Source organism: Colobus angolensis, unplaced genomic scaffold (assembly GCF_000951035.1).
Source record: "Colobus angolensis palliatus isolate OR3802 unplaced genomic scaffold, Cang.pa_1.0 Scaffold165, whole genome shotgun sequence".
Classification (NCBI taxonomy): domain Eukaryota; kingdom Metazoa; phylum Chordata; class Mammalia; order Primates; family Cercopithecidae; genus Colobus; species Colobus angolensis.
Window position 1 is genome coordinate 138,801 of NW_012114766.1, and position 20,591 is coordinate 159,391.

The 20,591-nt window shown below is 41.9% G+C and overlaps 1 protein-coding gene and 1 pseudogene across 5 annotated transcripts; both read left to right on the forward strand.

The window, feature by feature from the left end:
• The first annotated feature begins 1,955 nt into the window (after positions 1-1,955).
• On the forward strand, positions 1,956-6,784 carry LOC105508660 (annotated as a pseudogene). The gene is made up of 5 exons (XR_001001309.1): positions 1,956-2,109; positions 2,334-2,371; positions 2,731-2,907; positions 4,932-5,518; positions 5,798-6,784. The product of XR_001001309.1 is annotated as an uncharacterized LOC105508660 (transcript).
• On the forward strand, positions 5,298-20,077 carry ZNF596 (zinc finger protein 596). Of its 4 annotated transcripts, XM_011937532.1 has the most exons (7): positions 5,545-5,727; positions 13,827-14,019; positions 14,361-14,444; positions 16,431-16,557; positions 17,246-17,329; positions 18,152-18,234; positions 18,697-20,077. In XM_011937532.1, exons 3-7 carry the CDS (start codon positions 14,433-14,435, stop codon positions 19,903-19,905), a joined length of 1,515 nt encoding a protein of 504 aa, XP_011792922.1. In that variant the 5' UTR covers positions 5,545-5,727; positions 13,827-14,019; positions 14,361-14,432; the 3' UTR covers positions 19,906-20,077. The 4 variants fall into 4 exon arrangements, with proteins under 4 accessions (XP_011792919.1, XP_011792920.1, XP_011792921.1 ...); XM_011937529.1 differs by lacking the exons at positions 5,545-5,727; positions 13,827-14,019 and adding an exon at positions 5,298-5,518; XM_011937530.1 differs by lacking the exon at positions 13,827-14,019 and having other exon boundaries at positions 5,487-5,727.
• Positions 20,078-20,591: the final 514 nt, after the last annotated feature.

Below are 20,591 nucleotides of genomic sequence, written 5' to 3' on the forward strand. Positions count from 1 at the left end.
TGTCACCCAGGCTGTAATGTAGTGCCACGATCTCAGCTCAATACAACCTCCACCTCCTGGGTTCAAGCGATTCTCCTGCCTCAGCCTCCCAAGTAGCCAGGACTACAGGTGCATGCCACCACACCAGGCTAATTTTTGTATTTTTAGTAGAGACCGGATTTCACCATCTTGTCCAGGCTGGTCTCGAACTCCTGACCTCAGGTGATCCGCCCACCTCAGTCTCCCAAAGTGCTGGGATTACAGGAGTGAGCCACTGCACCCAGTCTTCTTCTGCAGTTTCAACAATCAACTGTGCGATTTGCCTTTCCTTCAGCACTGAGATTTTATTTTTCTTTCCTAATTATTTCAAACAAGAACTTTGGTTCCAGGGAACTAGTATTTCCTTGATTTATAAATTGAGGGTGGCTGGGCATGGTGGCTCATGCCCGTAATCCCAGCACTTTAGGAGGCCAAGGCAGGCAGATCACTGGAGGTCAGGAGTTCAAGACCAGCCTTGCAAACACGGTGAAACCCTGTCTCCACTACAAATGCAAAAATTAGCCAGCCGTGGTGGCGGGTGCGTGTAGTCCCAGCTACTAAGGAGACTGAGGCACGAGAATTGCTTGAACCCGGGAGGTGGAGGTTGTGGTGAGCCAAGATCATGCCACTGCACTCCAGCCTGGGTAACACAGGGAGATTCCATCTCCAAAAAAAAAAAAAAAATGAGGGTCATCTCACAGGTGATCAAATAAATAATGCTTTGTCTTTAGAAATTCACATTATTAACTTTTCTACTTTTAGATATCGTAACTGCTGTGACTTGAAGGACTTATCTAAACAAAGCCTTAAAAAACTAGGGTGGGCAGTGGGTGAATGGGTTGGGGGAACCCACATAAAATCCCCAAGAAACCTGGGAGCCCATGTCCCCACGAGTGGGACTGCAGGCAGCTGTAGCAGACTGGATGGGAGAGGACAGCAGGCAGGAGAACTCAGGGTCTGGAGGCCATGGTTCTAAGTCCAGAGGAAATCATCGGCAAACTTAAATCCAGAGCTTGACAGGATGAAATTTGTGACTGTAAATGAATATTTGCCATTACCAAGTGAGATTGCCAGTGGTGGTAGGATGGTTAGGTGCTCCTCCAGGTGGGCCGCAGTGAGGACAGCGCAGCATCAGTCCAGGGTGTTCCTACCAGGAACGCAGGATCTGCACCTGTTTAGGAGGAAACGCTGGGCAGACCCAGCTTGGAGTCATCTCTGCTCTTTACATCTGTCAAGGCTGTGAAAACTGAGAGTTGCCCAGATGCGGTGGTTCACACCTGTAATCCCAGCACTCTGGGATGCTGAGGCGAGTGGATCACCTGAGGTCAGGAGTTAAAGACCAGCCTGGCCAACATGGTGAAATCCCATCTTTACTAAAAATACAAAAAATTAGCCGGTCGTGGTGGTAGGTGCCTGTAATTACAGCTACTCCAGAAGCTGAGGCAGGAGAATCTCTTGGAACAAGCGAGGCGGAGGTTGCAATGAACCAAGATGGCACCACTGCACTCCAGCCTGGATGACAGAGTGAGTCTCTGTCTTAAAAAAAAAGAAAAAAAAATCAGAAAACTGAGTCTCATGAACAGTTCCCGAAAAAGAAATTGGGCCCACATGAAAACACATTTTTCTCCCAGCTGGGGCAGGCAATGAAGTGAAATAGGTCTGCGGACTGGACTTTCACATAGAAACCGTATATTTCCTAATTTGGGGGTTATGCGGGGATCACCTGGAGGACTGTTTCTGCTTTTGGTGAAACACAGGGAGGTATTCTTTGTGAAGCTGCAAATCTGGCACAGCAATAACCGCTGGGGAATTGGAGAGAAAAGAGAAGGCATACTAACTGCTGTTGCAAGTTTCCCAGAAGTATGACATTATTGGGAAGTAAACTGCTCCTTAAAATAACCGTGTCAATACCACGTCAGTAAGGCAAAGACAACAACATGAAGTTTCATGACAGAGGCCAAATCCAGCCCAAACCCAGTCCGGCAGAGGTTGTCAACCCAGCGCCCCAGCAAGAGCCAGAGGGTCCCATCCTCGGAGCTGCAGACGCTCTCGTGTGGGCTGCAAAGGCCGTGGCCGCATCCTGGACGGGATGTATGCTCTCAGGGATACATGCGTGTTCCAGGGGTTATATGAGTGTGACGGGTCTGGCATTAGTCTGACGGTGTCACGGGCATTCCAGGGGTTACGTGTGTGCTGAGGGACACATGCGTGTTCCAGTGGTTATATGAGTGTGACAGGTGTGGCATTAGGCAGACGATGTCATCTCCGCATTCTGGGGGTTAAGTGCGCTCTGAGGGACACATGCGCGTTCCTAGGGTCGGATCTGGACGGCAGCCGTTACCTTACCCTGACGGTGTGATCTCTGTATACAACAGGTGCTAACACTAGCATCACAGCCGGAGTGTTATTAGTACTACTGGGGTTATTATCAGCGTGGCGGGTGTTCCAGTTGCTTTCCTGGGGCCACATTTCTGTTCCGAGACCGTGGCTTGGCTCTGTGGCCGCCTCGCCTTGGGTGCAGAGAACTAACCTCAAGTGTGCTGGATTCACAGGGGCTTTTGGTTTCTCATTTTCCACAGGAAGGGTCTCTGCCCCTCAGCAGCCAAGGCTGAAAAAGGAAGGATTTTATTCACCACGGACGCGGGCTCGAGGTGTCCCAAAGCGAGGGGCGTATCCCAGTATGTGCTGAGGAGAAGACTCCCGCTCTGGCAGGACTCAGGCGAGGAGGTAGCAGGCGGCACGTGGCTGCCTCAGGGCTCAGAAAAGCCGGGCTCGCGCGCACTCTGCTGGCGGCCGGGGCACTGCAGCGCCCTAGAGCTCACTGCGCTGTGGGCGGCCGCGCGCCCTCTGCTACCAATCCCGCTGCACCACTTAAAGACAGCATGGAGTGTTCGGCGCTATCGTTCTAGAAATGCAAAATGACACAGAGTCCACTAGCCAGTGAGTTTCTAAAAATGCAGAAGGCACAATTAATTGGAAACCATAGGAAATGAAATCAACATGAATGCACATTTTACAACTTATGCAAAAATTTACTCAACATAGTCCTCAGACTTCAAACGCGAAACTGTCAGAGGCCTCTTAACCACAGTGACTTTATTTTAAATAAGGTTTTTAAAAAGTTAAATCTGGGCAGGGCGCAGTGGCTCACATCTGTAATCCCAGCACTCTGCAAGGCCAAGGCGGGCAGATCACTTGAGATCAGGAGTTCAAGACTAGCTTGGGCAAATAGTGAGACCCCTATGTCTACAAAAAACACAAAAATTAGCTGGCATGGTGGCACGTACCTGTAGTCCCAGCTACCCGGGAGGCTGAGGCGGGAGGATTGCTTGAGCCCAGGAGTTTGAGGCTGCAGTTAGCCCGCCATGATCACACCACTCCACTCCAGCCTGGGTGACAGAGTGAGACCCTGCCTCACACACACACAAGTTAAATTTGTTGGATTATATATTTAGGGGGTTGACTACTTTTGGTTATAAAATATTTATGGTTGCGGGAACAAGTTAATAAATAAAGACATAAAACTTATAAAAATGTACCTGGACTTTAAGAAAAAAGCATTCTTAGTTTAAAAATAAGTTTTACTTTAAAGGTAATAATACACTCATAAATTCTTGCTAAAATCCACAGTAACATAGAGAAGTAACAATACTAATAGCCTGTCACAAACTGATCACAAGCCTTTATAAAAGACAACACTATTCATAATAACCTATATAAATAAACATTAAGCCCAGGCGCGGTGGCTCATGCCTGTTATCCCAGCACTTTGGGAGGCTGAGGCGGGAAGATCACTTGAGACCAGGAGTTCCAGACCAGCCTGACCAACGTGGTGAAATCCAGTTTCTACCAAAAATACAAAAAATTAGCCGGATGTGTTGGCACGCGCCTGTAATCCCAGCTACTTGGGAGGCTGAGGCAGGAGAAACCTTGAACCAAGGAAGCAGAGGCTGCAGTGAGCCGAGATCATGCCATTGTGACAGGACTGAAACTCGGTCTCAAAAAATAATTTTTTAAAACAGGTGCATTCCTCCTCTTGCTTTTTGAGGACGCCCTGCTATGTAGCTGAGTAGTCCCTAATAAACTACCTTAACTTCACTATACTCTGTGATTCGCCATAAATTCTTTCCAAGGTGAGATCCAAAAACCCATTCTTGGGGTCTGGGACAAGATCCCTTTTCCGGTGACAAAACTATATAAATTCTAGAATAAAACACAGAAAGCAAGCTATGTGACCTTGGGTTTGGTCATGAGTTTTAACACATGACACAGTCAGAGACATTTGAATCCCTCCTTTATATGAACTCCAGGGTGGTTTATGTTCCATTGGCTAAGAGAAAGTTTTCTTCCAAAATGTAACATGATTTGAGGTCAAACATTAATATCAAATAAACTCCAAAGATGGAAAAGCTAGCATTAGTTCTGGGAAAACCAGAAGTGCGCCTTTTTTGGAAATAATCATCGGTAGCACAAACTTCAGAATCTCCAAAGGAAATAAAAATGAGTTATCTTACATTTTTCACAAATTAAGATATAAATCAAGCTAATGAATCCAGAAATCCAATCTTACTGTTTTTAATGTGCATTAAAAAAAAAAAGACATCCTTATCAAATAGCCCCAGTAATAGTCACCAATTAAGTCTTTACTACTTAAAAGCAAAATCCACCTATCTCCTGAACAGTATCCACTTTACAAGCCTCATTATATGTGCTGGAAACAAGATTCAGAAATAAATATATGCATGTATATATATGAAAATATATTTCAAATAAAAAATGCTTTTAGATAGTGGTATTACAATACATTTAGAAATTAATAACGGAAGCAAATTATGGGAGACCATCCACGCCGGTCACAAAGGTACCGAATTTATAAATCTTCTCAGATGCGGTGCAGGACAGGTTGAAAACAGGAACGCAATGAACCCGTGCGCAGCAGCCGCCGACGCGGTGTCCAGGGCAGGACCCTGCCCGGTCCAGGCCCCTCCGGCCTTGGGCCCGACGACTGCTACGCCTCTGACTCCACGCTAACGCGGAACCCGAGCGCGCGTCACACCGTGTGGGGCCGGGGAGGCTGCTACCCAGAGGCGGAGTGCGGAATCGCGAGGGTCCCCACCCCGCTCTCAATCCCGCCGGCACGTAAGGACTCGCGTCCCCGCCGCACGCCAACTCGGCAGCAGCACCGCCCCCGGCGCAAGAGGCTCACGCGCCTCTTACCTGAAAGGAAGTTGGAAGCAGCGCGCCCCCACGGTGCACCGAACGCACTCAAACAGAACCGGACGCGCTTTCAGCCCAGGAGAAAAACCGACAGGGTCGGAAACGCAAGCTGCGGGGGCGGGAGCTCAGAATGCGCCCTGCCCCTGCCCGAGACCCCGCCCCGGCCCGGCCCTGCCTTTTTGTCTGCGTTACCCCTCCCCGCCCGGCACGTACTGGCCCCGCCCTTCCCGCGACTTTTTTTGTTGACCCGGAAACGGATTCTCCGGAGCCAAGGTCCGCTCGGGTGAGTGCCCTCCGCTTTTTGTGCCCAAACCCAGTCACGCAGTACCCTTCCTGCGCCATCCTCCCAACCCGGGGTCTGTGGGTCTCTGCGGACGTCACAGGCTCGGCAACAGCCCTACTGTCGGCGGGGAGCCCCGCGACGCTCTGAAATGCTCCGAAGCCTGTCGCTCAGCTGCCAGATCTGCGTCTGTGTCCGGTTCCGTCACTGAGGTCGCCCCTGTCCGGCCCTTCGACCCTAGTTCTCTTCACCATCCGCCCATCCTATCGCGCGCCGCGTTAGGTCCCCATTCGGCACGTGGCTTGTCTCCCGTCGTCCCCACCGTTACCCCTCTTGGCCGCTCAGGGCAGCCCTAGGATTTGGCAGACGCCAGTCCTCCCTGAGATGCCTCCCCATCCTTCCCTTCTCCAGGCCCTAAGTCTCCGCAAACCCTCCCGCTTCGGGGTGACCGCTTCAGACAGGACGCTGAGTCCGGCACTGGGGTAAGGGACCTGCCCAATCCTGTGACAGCCCGCGTCCTTCTGCACAGTCACCTCCCACTAGCGGTCACCTTCCCGGTGTCTCACTGAGAAGTGGGCTCTTCCTTGGCAGGGGCTTCTTCACTGCATCGCTGTGGATGTCGAAGTAGGGCAGGAGAGTGAGGAGAAAACGAGAGAAGAGGGAGGTAGGGCCAGCGAGGGACAAAAGGGGAGGGAAATTTAGATGGGAAGTGGATGGGTCTGAGGAATTTGAACAAACATTGAGAATGAAGGAGAGTGACCTGAGCAAGTAGTAGTGGGGTAAATGGAAATAGACAAAACGGCAATTAGCAGAGATGTGGAGGACAGAATACAATGAGGGGGCCCTGACCGTCAGTAGCAGAGGGGGCAACAGAAGCCTAATTCCCAAATTCTTTAGATGGTTTTCTGATTTCCGAATTAGTTTCCCTTTTAAATTTGTTGTGTCAGGTTCAGTTTATGAGGCCTCAATAGTTTTCAGTCTTAATTATGTATTGAAAATATTTTTTGTTTAGTAAATACTTTTATATTAATTCAGTGTGCACTTCGTAAGAATATTGATGATTTGAGTTAGTTTAGTTTTCAACATCTTCCTCTATTCCTTTATATGATCTCTGTATTTAATGACTGTAGGATAAAATTTCCAACTAAGTATAAGTATCAAGTTTTCTTTGTGCTGTTTTCTGCAATTATTGAAGGATGGGCTGAATTGTCCTAGAACTTTGTTCCAACAGATTCCATGTGTCCATAATGAATAAATTGCTCAAAGATATTTCGAAAGCTCACTTTTTATGTTTTTCATTGCCAATAATTACATCGTTTTAATTTTTATATTTTTGGATGACTTAATGTGATGTTCTGGAAAAGACAAATGCTTTTAATCAATATGATTAAAACCGTGAAAGACAAATTGCTGTTACTTAAGAGTGTGAAATTTGATCTCAAATCTTTAGGGGACAGGGATGTTAAGGGAAAACTGCCACTATCGCATCCAGATCATGTCATTCCTGTGAAGCTGGTGCTGGTTACTCTCTACTGGCTTCTGTTCACCTTTCCACCTGCCCCAAGACATACACATGGTGACATAAGGCAGTGGATAGGGAAAGAGCAAGACTTTTTAAAGTAAGCACAGAACAAAGGTGTCTTTCTAATGAGAAGGAGGTGTTGGTTCTGGGAAGGAAGCTTGGAGGCGAAAGGGCAATAAGATTTGGGTATTCAGGATCCAGAAGTGAGAGAGAGCCTGGGAAGCTCAGGAACCGGAGAAAGAAAAAGCATTGCCCATTCTCACCCATGACCCTGTGCTCAGCAGGTACTAGCAGAGACTTCAGGCTCTGTGACTAAAAGGGGTCAGATCAGTTCATATAGCCACAGCTGCCGTGTAAGAATGTGTGTGGACTTTACTAGGGAAGAAGGGTGTTACGAAGGAAGGGGCAGAAAAACTCACCTGTTGGTCTCTACGTAGAAGTTTATTGTCCCGAATTCCTGGAGGTTCAGTGAAAAGCAGAAGATTGTCTTTTACACATGTTGAGTTATGCCCCCATATATGTGGTTGTGGTAAAGAAAGAGGGTATGTCGATGGGAAGTCCTGAAATGCATGTTCCTAACATTCAGCAGGGACTTCTCAAGACACATCTTGCCTTAGAAAGAAGCTCAGAGAAGAAAAATGGAGAACAATTAGATATGACACTTTCACTGGAAAAAGTCATATTATTCATTGATTGTTTTGTCATCTCCCTCCTTAAATGTTGTTTTTAGGATTTCGTAATCTCTGACCCTGCCTAACACATTTCCTAACTCACTCATAGCCTTCCCTTAACTTCATCCCATCTTCACAGTATCACTGTGACCCAGTGATTTCGAACTTGTGAAGTTCCATTCGGGGGATCATATGGGAAGGCCTTCACACCCAGACATGGATTATAGATGGGAAGTGGGCCACATAATGGCAGTAAGGCAAGTATGGATCGTTTAGGGATGACACACTGTCAGATTTTGTTGACCATGATTAGAAACACTGTGTATATTAGTAGTGAATTAATGCTGGGAATACGTGACAAATCCTGGAAAAGAAGATTAATGAGAGGAAATTTGTTCTGCCCAATTGTATGATGCATTTGAAGCTTAAAACAATGAATCAGTATTGATCTAGCCTCAAAATATTAATGATTTGGATTAGAAGGAAGAGTTTAGAAAATGATAGCTATGACAAATTAAGGTAGCATTTCATCCACACGATGGAGTGTGTTTTATTCAGTAATTGCTTTAAGAATGGAATCAACCTAAGTGTCTAACAGGAGGGAGTTTTAGAAATTGTTCACAGCACGTCTGTTCCAAGGAGACTTTGATGTTCATAGATTTGTAAAGAATCTGCAAATGTCTGAGGGTTCCTCCACTTGGGGTAACTTGGGGGTTTGATCGCAGAGTAAATAAATGGTACATTTTATATTGTAATATATTATAGCAAGATGCAGCCCACAAACTGTGTAGATACTCTTAACTACCACATAAAGTTCATCTACAACTTTAACCGGAACTTGATACTGTATGTATGTTTTTTGTAGATTTGGATAAAATGACAACTCATTATTATTTCCAGTTCACAAAGTAATTGTGAGGCTGAATACATTTTATTATTTTATAGATGTATGTGTAAAATGAATTTTTCTGCGTGATTCATTTTTGATGTATTTTAGATGCTATTTTATATTCTGTAGTTTACTGGTATGTACACACACACAAATACACACTTAGGTGTCTTATTATGTTTCTGCAGCGAAACCAAAATCCTTCCTTCATGCCCTTTGATTTTATGTTTTCCTCAGGAAGGCAGGACATATTTTATATGATAAAATATTATGTTTTATTGAGTCCACTTATGATACTGTTTAATATTATGAATATTTATATGACTTATTTTAAATTTCCAAATAACATGGATTTACATGAAATTTGACATCTTTATTTTTTTCTTTTCACAACTATTTTGACTATATCCCCCACCAAAAATCAAAATTGAGACAAAATTGGCTTTTAGACTAATTCTCATTTTTTACATGTGAAAGACTATATGTGACTTTTAAGTCTGGGTTTGCCCTGAGTCTGCAGTCACTGGGGTTTTATGTCACTGTGTCCTCCAATCTAATAATATTATTTTCAGACTTTATTCATGTCATTTTAATGTCCTCATTAAGCTTTAAAATTTCTTTACATGGGCCTACAAATTTATTTCAAATGTTCCTCATAATATTTTGCTATTGTAAATAGAGACTGATTTTGTGTGTTTGCTTTGTTTAAAGATTAGTGTTACTAAACAGGAAATACTGATTTCAGCATATTCAGAATAGTTTTGCCCACTTTTTAAATGTTCTTATTAGTATTGATAATTAGAATTGATTCTACTTTTTCAAGTTTACAGTCACATCATCTGAGAGTAACTGCAGTTTCATGTCTTTGACTCCATTTTTGTAGTCCCTCTCCTTTTCCCTCTTGTTTTGGTCCCACCTCATGCATCATGTGCAGTGGTGAATGGCATCAGCCCCAGCCAGCCTCCTTATTATACCAGCCTTACCTTTAGTGGAAATGGTCCTTTTGTTAACTCCTGAATATATAGTTGAGATTTTATTGATTAAGAATAATTAGGGCCGGGCGCGGTGGCTCAAGCCTGTAATCCCAGCACTTTGGGAGGCCGAGACGGGCGGATCACGAGGTCAGGAGATCGAGACCATCCTGGCTAACACAGTGAAACCCCGTCTCTACTAAAAAATACAAAACTAGCCGGGCGTGGTGGCCGGCGCCTGTAGTCCCAGCTACTCGGGAGGCTGAGGCAGGAGAATGGCGTGAACCCGGGAGGCGGAGCTTGCAGTGAGCTGAGATCTGGCCACTGTACTCCAGCCTGGGTGACAGCGAGACTCCGTCTCAAAAAAAAAAAGAATAATTAGTCCCCACAATTTGATAGGATTTTTAAAGATTTTAAATTATTTTTAAAGATTTAAATTATTTGAAAATGTTTTTTCAAACATTGGTTGATGTGATTGTTTTTAATCTTTAAAATTACTATGTGAAAGTAATACATTTTCTAGTATGGAATTATCCTTTTATTATTGCAATTAACTCCACTTTACAATGCTCTGGCATTATTTAACCATACCAGTGATGGCCAGGTGACCAAAATAAATAGCCAAATGGCTAAAAGTGTATTAATGATTTTTGCAAATATAATTAATGAAAATTGTTGGTTAAAACTCTAGTTATTGTTGCATTTATGTTCACTTTACAATGCTCTGGCATTATTTAACCATACCAGTGATGGCCAGGTGACCAAAATAAATAGCCAAATGGCTAAAAGTGTATTAATGATTTTTGCAAATATAATTAATGAAAATTGTTGGTTAAAACTCTAGTTATTGTTGCATTTATGTTCATTTTGATTAGCATAATAAACTAATGAGGACAGGCTTATTTTTCTCCTTCAAAAGCATTTACATTACAAAGGAGGTAGAAGTGATTTGACATGTGATAACTCTCACAAGTCACTTTTACAGTTAAACTCTGATGTATAACTTAAATATTAAAATTAGCTAATCAGATTTTTCTGCTGATTACTGAGGGAAAGTTTTAACTCTATTTTCATGGAAATTAAACAATGTATCATATATTCGTGTTAGAATACAATTGTTCTGATTTCTTAGATTTTAAATTACTACTTTTAAATAAATACAATGTCTTTAATTTACCTGTGTTTTTTCTTTCCACCATGGGTCTTTTCAGTTTCATGATCTTGTTCTCAAAACTTTTTAATTATTGATTTCTGTCAAATCTGTTCATTCATTACATTATTTTATTATTTATTAAATTCTTTTAACTTTTTAACTTTTATTAATATGTACTGCATTTGTAACAATTTGGAAATTCAAGTAACTCCTGTTTTATTTTTCTTTATCTTGGTTTATGAGTGTTTTTAAAGTTTTACATTCCTTGAAGATCACAGCTGTAGCCCCAATTCTATGGTTCTGGCTACTTTTATTTATCATACTTACTAATATCATGAATGTAATTGGAATACTCCTTTGATTTTACTGGTGACATATACCCACTAGTGTACTGAGATGGAAAAAAAAAAGTCTTTAGAACTCAGATAAATATACAGTTTATATTTATAATTTATATAAGTATGATCTTGTTATTAAATTCCTCTATCATATTTATGGAATTAGCAATTTCTCTTTGAATCTAGATGTTCCTAGTTATGTGTATTTCCAACATATGTTTTTAGCCACATACACTTTTTTGAATATCATATTTGGTGTTTAATTTTTGCTAGGATTATAGGCTGGACTCCAGATCCAAACTCGACATGTAGCAGACCCACTAAAAACATACATTAAGTCCCTAGCACTGTTTTAATCTCCGTGGCCTGGCTGAGCTTCTGCCATCTGTCCTCCTAGGCACTGTGAGGTCTGGACATCTCATTTGGCATAACTCAGTTGTGGCCATTGGTGAATCTCATCCTTAGTACTACTCCCTGCTGGCAGGGGTGGCCCAGGCGCACATAAGCCATTGCTGGGCTCCTTGGAGGACTTAGAGAATCCTGAGATTGCCCATGAGGATGGGCATGCCTTACAGTCTAGCACCCACCTTTACTGATGCCTGTAGAGATTTAGAAGGTCACAGGGGTCTTGGATGTGTTTCTTATACCTCCATTGTCTGCAGTGTGACTCCCATACTCCTCAGCCAAGGTAGAGAATTTTGAGGAAGCTTGTATGGAGGTTTATGGTGACCCCCATGGTTCTATGAGACTGGTAGAAGGCACAGACCCCTTAGACTTCTCCCCCAGGAGAATATGTGAGACTAGTGGAGGAAAGGAGAGTAATGAAGTATGCATTTAGTGTCCCAGGCTATCAGAGCACAGCTCTAAGGAGAAATACAGGGCATGTTATGGCAACTGGCACAGCTCTGTGAGACTGGGAGATATTGCACAACCTTGAAAAATCAAGGAGATGTGACCCTACTGAAGGAACAAAATAAATCTACATTAATTGACCATAAAGAAATACAGGTTTTTGGCTGGGTGCAGTGGCTCACATTTGTAATCAAAGCACTTTGGGAGGATGAGGTAGGCAGATCACTTGAGGCTAGGAGTTCAAAATCAGCTTTGCCAACATGGTGAAACCCCAGCTCCACTAAAAATACAAGAAAAAAAAAGTTAGCTGGGCATGGTGACGGGCACCTGTAATCCCAGCTACTCAGGAGGCTGAAGCAGGAGAATTGCTTGAACCCAGGAGATGGAGGTTGCAGTGAGCTGGTATTGTGCTATTGCACTACAGCCTGGACAACAAGAGTGAAACTCTGCTAAAAAAAAAAAGAAAAAGAAATGGAGGTTTCTGAATTTCCTGATAAGAATTAAAGATAAATTGCCTTAAAGGAGCTCAATGAGCTGTGAGACAACACTGATAGACAAGTAAAATCTGGAAAAGAATACATGAACAACATGAGAATATCAACAAACAGAAACCATAATAAAAGAAATGTAGATTCTGGGGCTGAAGAACACAGTAACTAAACTAGATCAATACAGGGTTTCAAGAGCTAACTTGATCAAGCAGAAGGAATATCCAGTGAACTCAAAGACTGATTATTTGAAATTATTCAATCAGAAGAGCAAAAAGAAAAAGAATCTTTTAAAAAGTGAAGAACCTCTGTCTGACTTTGCTAAAAACTGGAGGTTCCTAAGAACTCCTTCCCCACCCCCCCGCAAGGCAGAGTTTTGCTCTATCACCCAGACTGGAGTGCAGTGGTGTGATCTCGGCTCACTGCACCCTCCACCTCCCAGTTTCAAGCGATTCTCATACCTCAGCTTCCCAAATAGCTGGGATTACAGGTGACTGCCACCACGCCCAGCTAACTTTCATATTTTTAGTAGAGAGGGGGTTTCACTATGTTGGCCAGGCTGGTTTTGAACTTCTGACCTCAGGTGATTCTCCCGCCTTGGCCTCCCAAAGTGCTGGGATTACAGGCATGAGCCACCATGCCCGGCAAGAACTCCTTTTTATGTTAGATTTGCTAGGGTTTAGCAGCTCACAGAACCGACGAAAACAGTTTACTTAGCTGATTTATTACAAAGGACATTTTAAATATTACAAATGAACAGCCAGCTAAAGAGTTACATACAGCAAGTTTTAGGAGGTCTGTCTCCAAGCAGTTGGGATGTACCATTCTTTCAGCATGTGGATGGCTCTTCACTCATCCAGAAGCTCTTTGAATCCCATCATTCAGGGATTTTTACAAAGTGTTCATCTAGTAGGCATAATTGTTATCAACTCGATCTCCAGCCTCTGCCCTTTACCAGAGGATAGGGGGTGGGACTGTATGTTCCAAGCTTATAATCATGTCTTGGTCTTTCAGGTAATCACCCCCTATCCTAGAGCCCAATAATAATTGTTTTGTTAGAACAAAAGACACTCCTATCACCCATGAAGTTCCAATGCATTACGAGCTCTGTATTGGGAACCAGGGTCAAGGACCAAAAAGAACAAAAGCTTCTCCTAGCAACTTTATTACGTAGGAAATCACAGGGGTTTGGGGGCTGTGTGCCAGGAACTGGGGATGAAAACCAAACTATTTCTTATAAATAACAATGTCACGTACATGTTCATATATTCATGTTGTTAGTGTCCTTTCATTTCAACTTGAGGAACTCCCTTTAGCATTTCTTGTAAGGTATGTCACTTGTAAAGTGTGTCTTTTAAGGTATCCACCATCATAAAATGAAATGTGAAGCTGCTTGGTAGATAAATTCATGCCGAATTTATCTAAAGGTCAGACTTGAGGGAGTGGTATTTCTAGAAGCCTTACGTGGAAGAGACAGAATCATTCAGTAGAAGTGTATACAGAGGACCAGCGGAAAGGAGAAGGAATGGAGGGAGGCTCATGAGGGCTGAGATGCGTGGAGAAAGCCTGCAAGCACACAAACCAAGAATAATTAAATCTGAGAAATTCCAGGATTGATCTGTAGGTGGAGACCACATCTACATGATTCAGGGATTCTTAGAATTTGGAATCATAGACGGAATTGAACATTTCAGAATTCCATGGGCTAGGTAGCGTATGAAACTCCATGATTTTCACATTTCTAGGTCTAAAATCAAAATATTTATATCTTTATTAGCAACAATAGTCATTCTCTTCTTCTGACCCTGGAAGAGGAGAACCACCAACCCAACCCATCCCCCACCCACTGCATGTCCTTGTTGGTTGGACTGGGGCTAATGGCTTTGGGACAGATGTTAGAAGCAAAACTAGAGTGTCATGGTTTGTTTGTTTTATTTTGTTTTGTTTTTTGTTTTTCTCAGAATTGTCTTCTTACTGCTTGGATGGTGTGAGTGAAAACCCAGAGGAATACATTTGGTGGCTGAGCTAGTACAATGCCATCACTGGTGAGTGGGAAATTCTTCTTTCTACTGAAATTTGTACCCCTGCCACCAGCCTAAGGGCAGATTCATCCTATTAACATGGATGTTCTAAGTGCATTCAAGGATCCAAGCTCCAATTAAGATTTCCCAGGGCTTGGAATGGTTACATTGGCTCAAAGAGTCATCAAGAAGTAATCTCCTTTCAACAGTACACTCATTCCAGCCTCTACTAAGGCTGTGTATTCTTAGAAAAGACGTGAGAGGATTTTGTTTCTCTCATCCAGTCTCGGGGAAATCATTCATTCATTACCAGCCTCTCATGGCCTTGTTGGGGAAATAAATTCACTCATTACCCATGTTATTGGCAGGAGTGGGCTTGGGAGTATATGCGGTTAGGCGGTGAAAATAAGTGAGAGCAGAAGATTATAGCCCTTACAAAGGCAGATGTTTTCCCAGGCAAGCTCAGTTAGTCTAGTGTTTCAGGTGTTAGGGGAGGGCTGTTTAACGTGAAGGGAAAGCAGGTAGGATTAGGACAGAGGAGACAATGAGGAATTATTCATTTATTTTTCCTTTCTAAAAATCTTAATGTCTTGAGAGAATGTATGCTTTTGAAAACTTAGAAAACAAAATTAAAATTCTTATTACCCTTGTCCCCAAATGAATCTCTGATCAAATTTGATAACTGGAAGCAACTGGAGTGTTGTTTCTTTAATTTTGGTTGTGCATTAAGTGATGGAATATAGGAAACAGAGTAAATTTAAAACTCTGAGGAAATTTTTGAAGTGGAGAGACCAGGACAATCAAAGGATTTTTGTTAACCCCTAAATCTAGAGACAACATGAAGAAACAAAAGAGAATCATACCTAGTGCATAATAGTCGGTTTTCGCACCACTATAAAGAACTACCTGAGAGTGGGTAATTCATGAAGAAAAGAAGTTTAACTGACTGACAGTTCTGCAGGCTTAACAGGAAGCATGACTGGGAGGCCTCCAGAAACTTACAATCATGGTGGAAGGGGAAGCAGGCACCGTCTTCATAAGGCAGCAGGAGAGAGATACCAAATCAGGAAATGCCACACACTGTTAAATCAGCAGATCTTCTGAGATCTTACTAACATGAGAACAGCAAGGGGAAGTTCACCCCCATTATTCAATCACCTCCCACCAGGCCCTTCCCCCAACATGTGGGGATTACAATACAAGATGAGATTTGGGTGGGGTCGCAGAGCCAAATGATATCACCTGGTGTTTGGAGGTCCCAGATAAAACTGAGAAAGGAAGTCCTCAGACCATGGGAAATGGCAGGATGAGACCATCTTTCAGTACTGAAGTCTTAGAGCCCCTGGCTTGTGCTGCTGAGCCATTCATCCTTATCCATTAACAGTGAATACCTGAGTTGTGTAGAGATAAGAGGCTGCATCTGCTGATACCAAGTTCTGTATGAAAGTTGTTCACTCAACTGAATGTTCTCAGTCATTTCATAAATAATGTATTTGTAGCTTGTATCTAAAAAATGATAGATAGGAACCACTTTACATATTACCTCATTGGATCTTTTTGAACTCATAACAGGTCTTTATTCATGAGGACACTGAGGTCCTGTAGTGGAATATCTAATTAAAGTATTGATTAAAATGTGACAAATTGTGGATACTGCCTCCTTTGTAGTGAGTCTATGGATTTTCTTGAAGGTGGTGGAGAGGAGAATTTTAGTTCTAAATTTACAAGTCCAGATTTCATAATTAGTATCTGGAAGTTATACTTAGAAGTCTATTGGGAAATCTTCAGGTTATATCATGTGATATTTCTCTATGTGAAGTTTTATGTCTTGAGTGTATCTGAAAGCCAGATTCCCAGTTCAGATTTAAAGCAATGTGACAGGAACGCCAAACCCTGTTTGAGTTTTCTTTCATACCACCCACACTTCCTTAGGACAGTCCCTTTGATCTTGCTCCACTGAACACTGGCAGAGATAGCCCTGTTTGCAGTAGAATGTCCATAATGTTTTAGGATTCCATGACCTTCGAGGATATAGTTGTAGACTTCACTCGGGAAGAGTGGGCCCTGCTGGACACATCCCAGAGAAAGCTGTTTCAAGATGTGATGTTGGAGAACATCAGTCATCTGGTCTCTATTGGTGAGTCTCTTTATATTTATTATGTATGTAGGTATTTATTCATTCATTCTACATGTTTCTAGAACAGCTTTCTCATCTGTCACTTCAACCTCTGCCTTGATCCTTTCATAACTCTCACAATTACCTGACAGCCATTTATTTCCTTTTCACTTATATTGATTTGTCCTCTCTCTAGAATGTCATCTTTCTGACCACAGTTTCACATCCCTCTTGCTCTTCAATCTCCCAAACTCAGAAAAGTTATGAAAATTCACTGCTTTTGAATGCATAAATAAATGTATTGATTTCTTTAAAGTAATTGTTCTATCATAGGGACTGTTCTGCACAGAACCTAGATTGTTCTGGCGGAGCCAGTATTTATTGCATTATTTTTTAATATAATGTCAAACACTATGACAACTTGTAATTTCTCACTGTGAGAAAATACAGTGAAAATACTGAGGATTCTGCAATCAGTATTTGAAGTGAGGCATGACCATCAGCAATTATTGGTCTTTGATGTCTGGGAACAAGTTCAAGAGTTTTCCTTTTGCTCATAAAGGACTGTCAGTGTTGTCTTCAAGGTACTCTTCCCAGGCTGACCTTCAGTGGCTAACTTATCCTTCCCAGTAGCCTACCCTGTACCTGATAACCTTGTACATTTGTCAGCACAGAACTCAAAATCCATGTATCTTTTTCCCAAAAATAGGCAAGCAGCTCTGCAAATCAGTTGTGCTTTCCCATTTGGAGCAAGTAGAGAAACTTTCAACACAAGGAATAAGCTTACTGCAAGGTGAGCTCTAAGAAGCAGTGCTCAATAGGAGGAGGAGAAACATGGCCAGTGAGTGAGTAGGCCAACAGTTGCCAAAGGAAGATTTATTTTTTCCTTTTTTTTAGACAGAATCTCGTTCTGTCACCCAGACTGGAGTGCAGTGGCACGATCTCGGCTCACTGCAACCTCTGCCTCCCAGATTCAAGTGATTCTCTTGCCTCAGCCGCCTCAGTAGCTAGGACTACAGGTGTACGCCGCCATGCCCAGCTAATTTTTTTCTATTTTTAGTAGAGACAGGGTTTCAACGTGTTGGCCAGGCTGGTCTCAAACTCCTGACCTCAAGAAATCCTCCCACCTCGGCCTCCCAGAGTGCTGGGATTACAGGCATGAGCTACCATGCCCAGCTGGAAGGTTTCTTAAATTTACAGTGTTTCTGAAATGTAGGCAAAATCCTGAGGGAAACATTTCTCAGATATTGACATTATACTTTGTAGGTATCAATTTTTATTCAAGTATATCTCTGTCATTGTCTCTGGCTTTTGTAAAGGGGATATTTGTGTACTTATTTGAGTTAAACTATTACATAGTAGCCCTTTGTAATGGTCCTCTTCTTTGAAAATTTTTCTTTCCTTTACTTCCTTAACTTGCCTTCTTTATTTTTTTATATGCTGAAAATGTCAGTAGTCAATTTCCTATAATACTCTTCTTCTTAAAGTATCATTAATTTAACATGCCTTCCCTGTCTGTGTGTATTTGAAACACACTCAAATGGGCATTGGAGATATTTAACATTTTCATTCCCCTAATGCCTATATAGCATCTTTTTTTAAAAATTTATTTCAGGTAGAGAAGGTGACATTAAACATCAAGAGATACCATTCATTCAACATACCCATCAGAAGGGCACATCCACCATCAGCACAATGGTAGGTAAGCTTTATGGATGCAAACCCTGTTCTTCCATATAGAAACCTGGACATTGAACAACTTTGGAATTTGGTACAGGTACCTGACTGTACTTAAAGCCCTCCCAGCAGAGTTTTAGTTAGTTTGGATGTAGTGAAGACATTAAGTTCAAATCAAAACCATAACATGAGGCCTTATAACAGGGCAGTTGTATAAATTTTACTATGTGCTGAAACTTTCAAACAGGATAAAGTCTTAATAACTAGTCAGATAGCTCTTCAGTTGGGATGCTACAACAGAAAAACTCTCTACATGCAGTTAGATAATACACTATGTTTATATAACTGATACAGGAACAATTGTAACTGGAATCTACTACTGAATGATTACTCTAGAATTAATATGTAGAGAAATGAATGAAGTAATGAATGAATGAGTGTGGATAAACCTTTAATAGTCTTTCATTTCCTTCCAAAAACCAGAGATCTCATACTCAAGAGGATCCTTTTCTATATAATGATTTAGGAGAAGATTTCACTCAACATACAGCATTGACTCAAAATGTGATTACTTACATGAGAAAGAAACACTTTGTAAGCAAAAAGTTTGGGAAAACCTTCAGTAACTGGTTATCCTTTAATCAACACAAGGAAATTCATACCAGATGTAAATCAGATGAAGGTCATCTATTTGATTATGCCTTTATCCAAAGCTCTGCCCTTAGACCACACAATGTGACTCATACTAGAGTGATAACATTGGAATGTCATGTGTGTGGGAAAACCTTCAGCAAAAATTCTAATCTTAGGCGACATGAGATGATTCACACTGGAGAGAAACCACACGGATGTCATCTATGTGGGAAAGCCTTTACTCATTGCTCTGATCTTCGAAAACATGAAAGAACTCACACTGGAGAGAAGCCATATGGATGTCATCTATGTGGGAAAGCCTTCAGTAAAAGTTCTAACCTTAGACGACATGAGATGATTCACACTAGAGAGAAAGCACAAGTATGCCATCTATGTGGGAAAGCTTTCACTTATTGCTCTGACCTTAGAAAACATGAGAGAACTCACTTAGGAGATAAACCATATGGATGCCATCTATGTGGGAAGGCTTTCAGTAAATGTTCTTACCTTAGACAACATGAAAGAACTCACAATGGAGAGAAACCATATGAATGTCATCTATGTGGAAAAGCCTTCTCTCATTGTTCTCACCTTAGACAACATGAGCGAAGTCACAATGGAGAGAAACCACATGGATGTCATCTATGTGGGAAAGCCTTCACTGAATCTTCTGTGCTTAAACGACATGAGAGAATTCACACTGGAGAGAAACCATATGAGTGTCATGTATGTGGGAAAGCCTTCACTGAATCTTCTGACCTTAGACGACATGAGAGAACTCACACTGGAGAAAAACCATATGAATGCCACCTATGCGGAAAGGCCTTCAATCACTCTTCTGTCCTTAGACGACATGAGAGAACTCACACAGGAGAGAAACCATATGAATGCAATATATGTGGTAAAGCCTTCAATAGAAGTTATAACTTTAGACTTCATAAAAGAGTTCACACTGGAGAGAAACCATATGTATGTCCTCTATGTGGAAAAGCCTTTAGTAAATTTTTTAACCTTAGACAACATGAGAGAACTCACACTAAAAAAGTAATGAATATGTAAGAGTCATCAACCATAGCGTTAACACTAAATACACCCAAGGACTGACATACTACAGGAACATTTTGTCTGTAATCGTGTGGAAAAGCCTTTATTTGTAATTACCACTTTGCTCAACCTAAACGAATCCAAAGTAGGGAGAATCCATATGTATTTAAGCTGTATGGCACAAACTATGAGAGAATGAAACTATAGATCAAAGGAATGTGGAGGAGTCTTCATCCAAAGCTCTAACTGTTAAACAAACAGGAGAAATCACATCACAAAAATTCTGTACCTGTCATCAATGTGAAAATGCCATCCTTTAAACAAATGAGTAAAATTGACAGGCGAGCAACCATACGTCTGTAATTGCTGTGCACTGTCATTCAGCTAAGCACCAGTTTTGGTGTCTGCAAGAAAATTCATTATCAGGTAACTGATAAAAACAGGAAATTTGTGAAAACATTTTTATTAGGTGGATGAGGCCTCTTGCACAATTCCAGAAATTCATAGTAGAGAAATAATTCAGTGAGAAATCCTTTTCTTAATACAGCAGCACTTCTATAATAGATCAGAATTCACATGGTGCAGAACGCTCAGTGACAGGAATGGAGGGCAGTCCTCAGTAAATTACTCATTCCTTAGTCAATACCAGCATTTTTCCACTAAGAAAACAATCTTGACATGATAGTAGAAGAACCATCAGG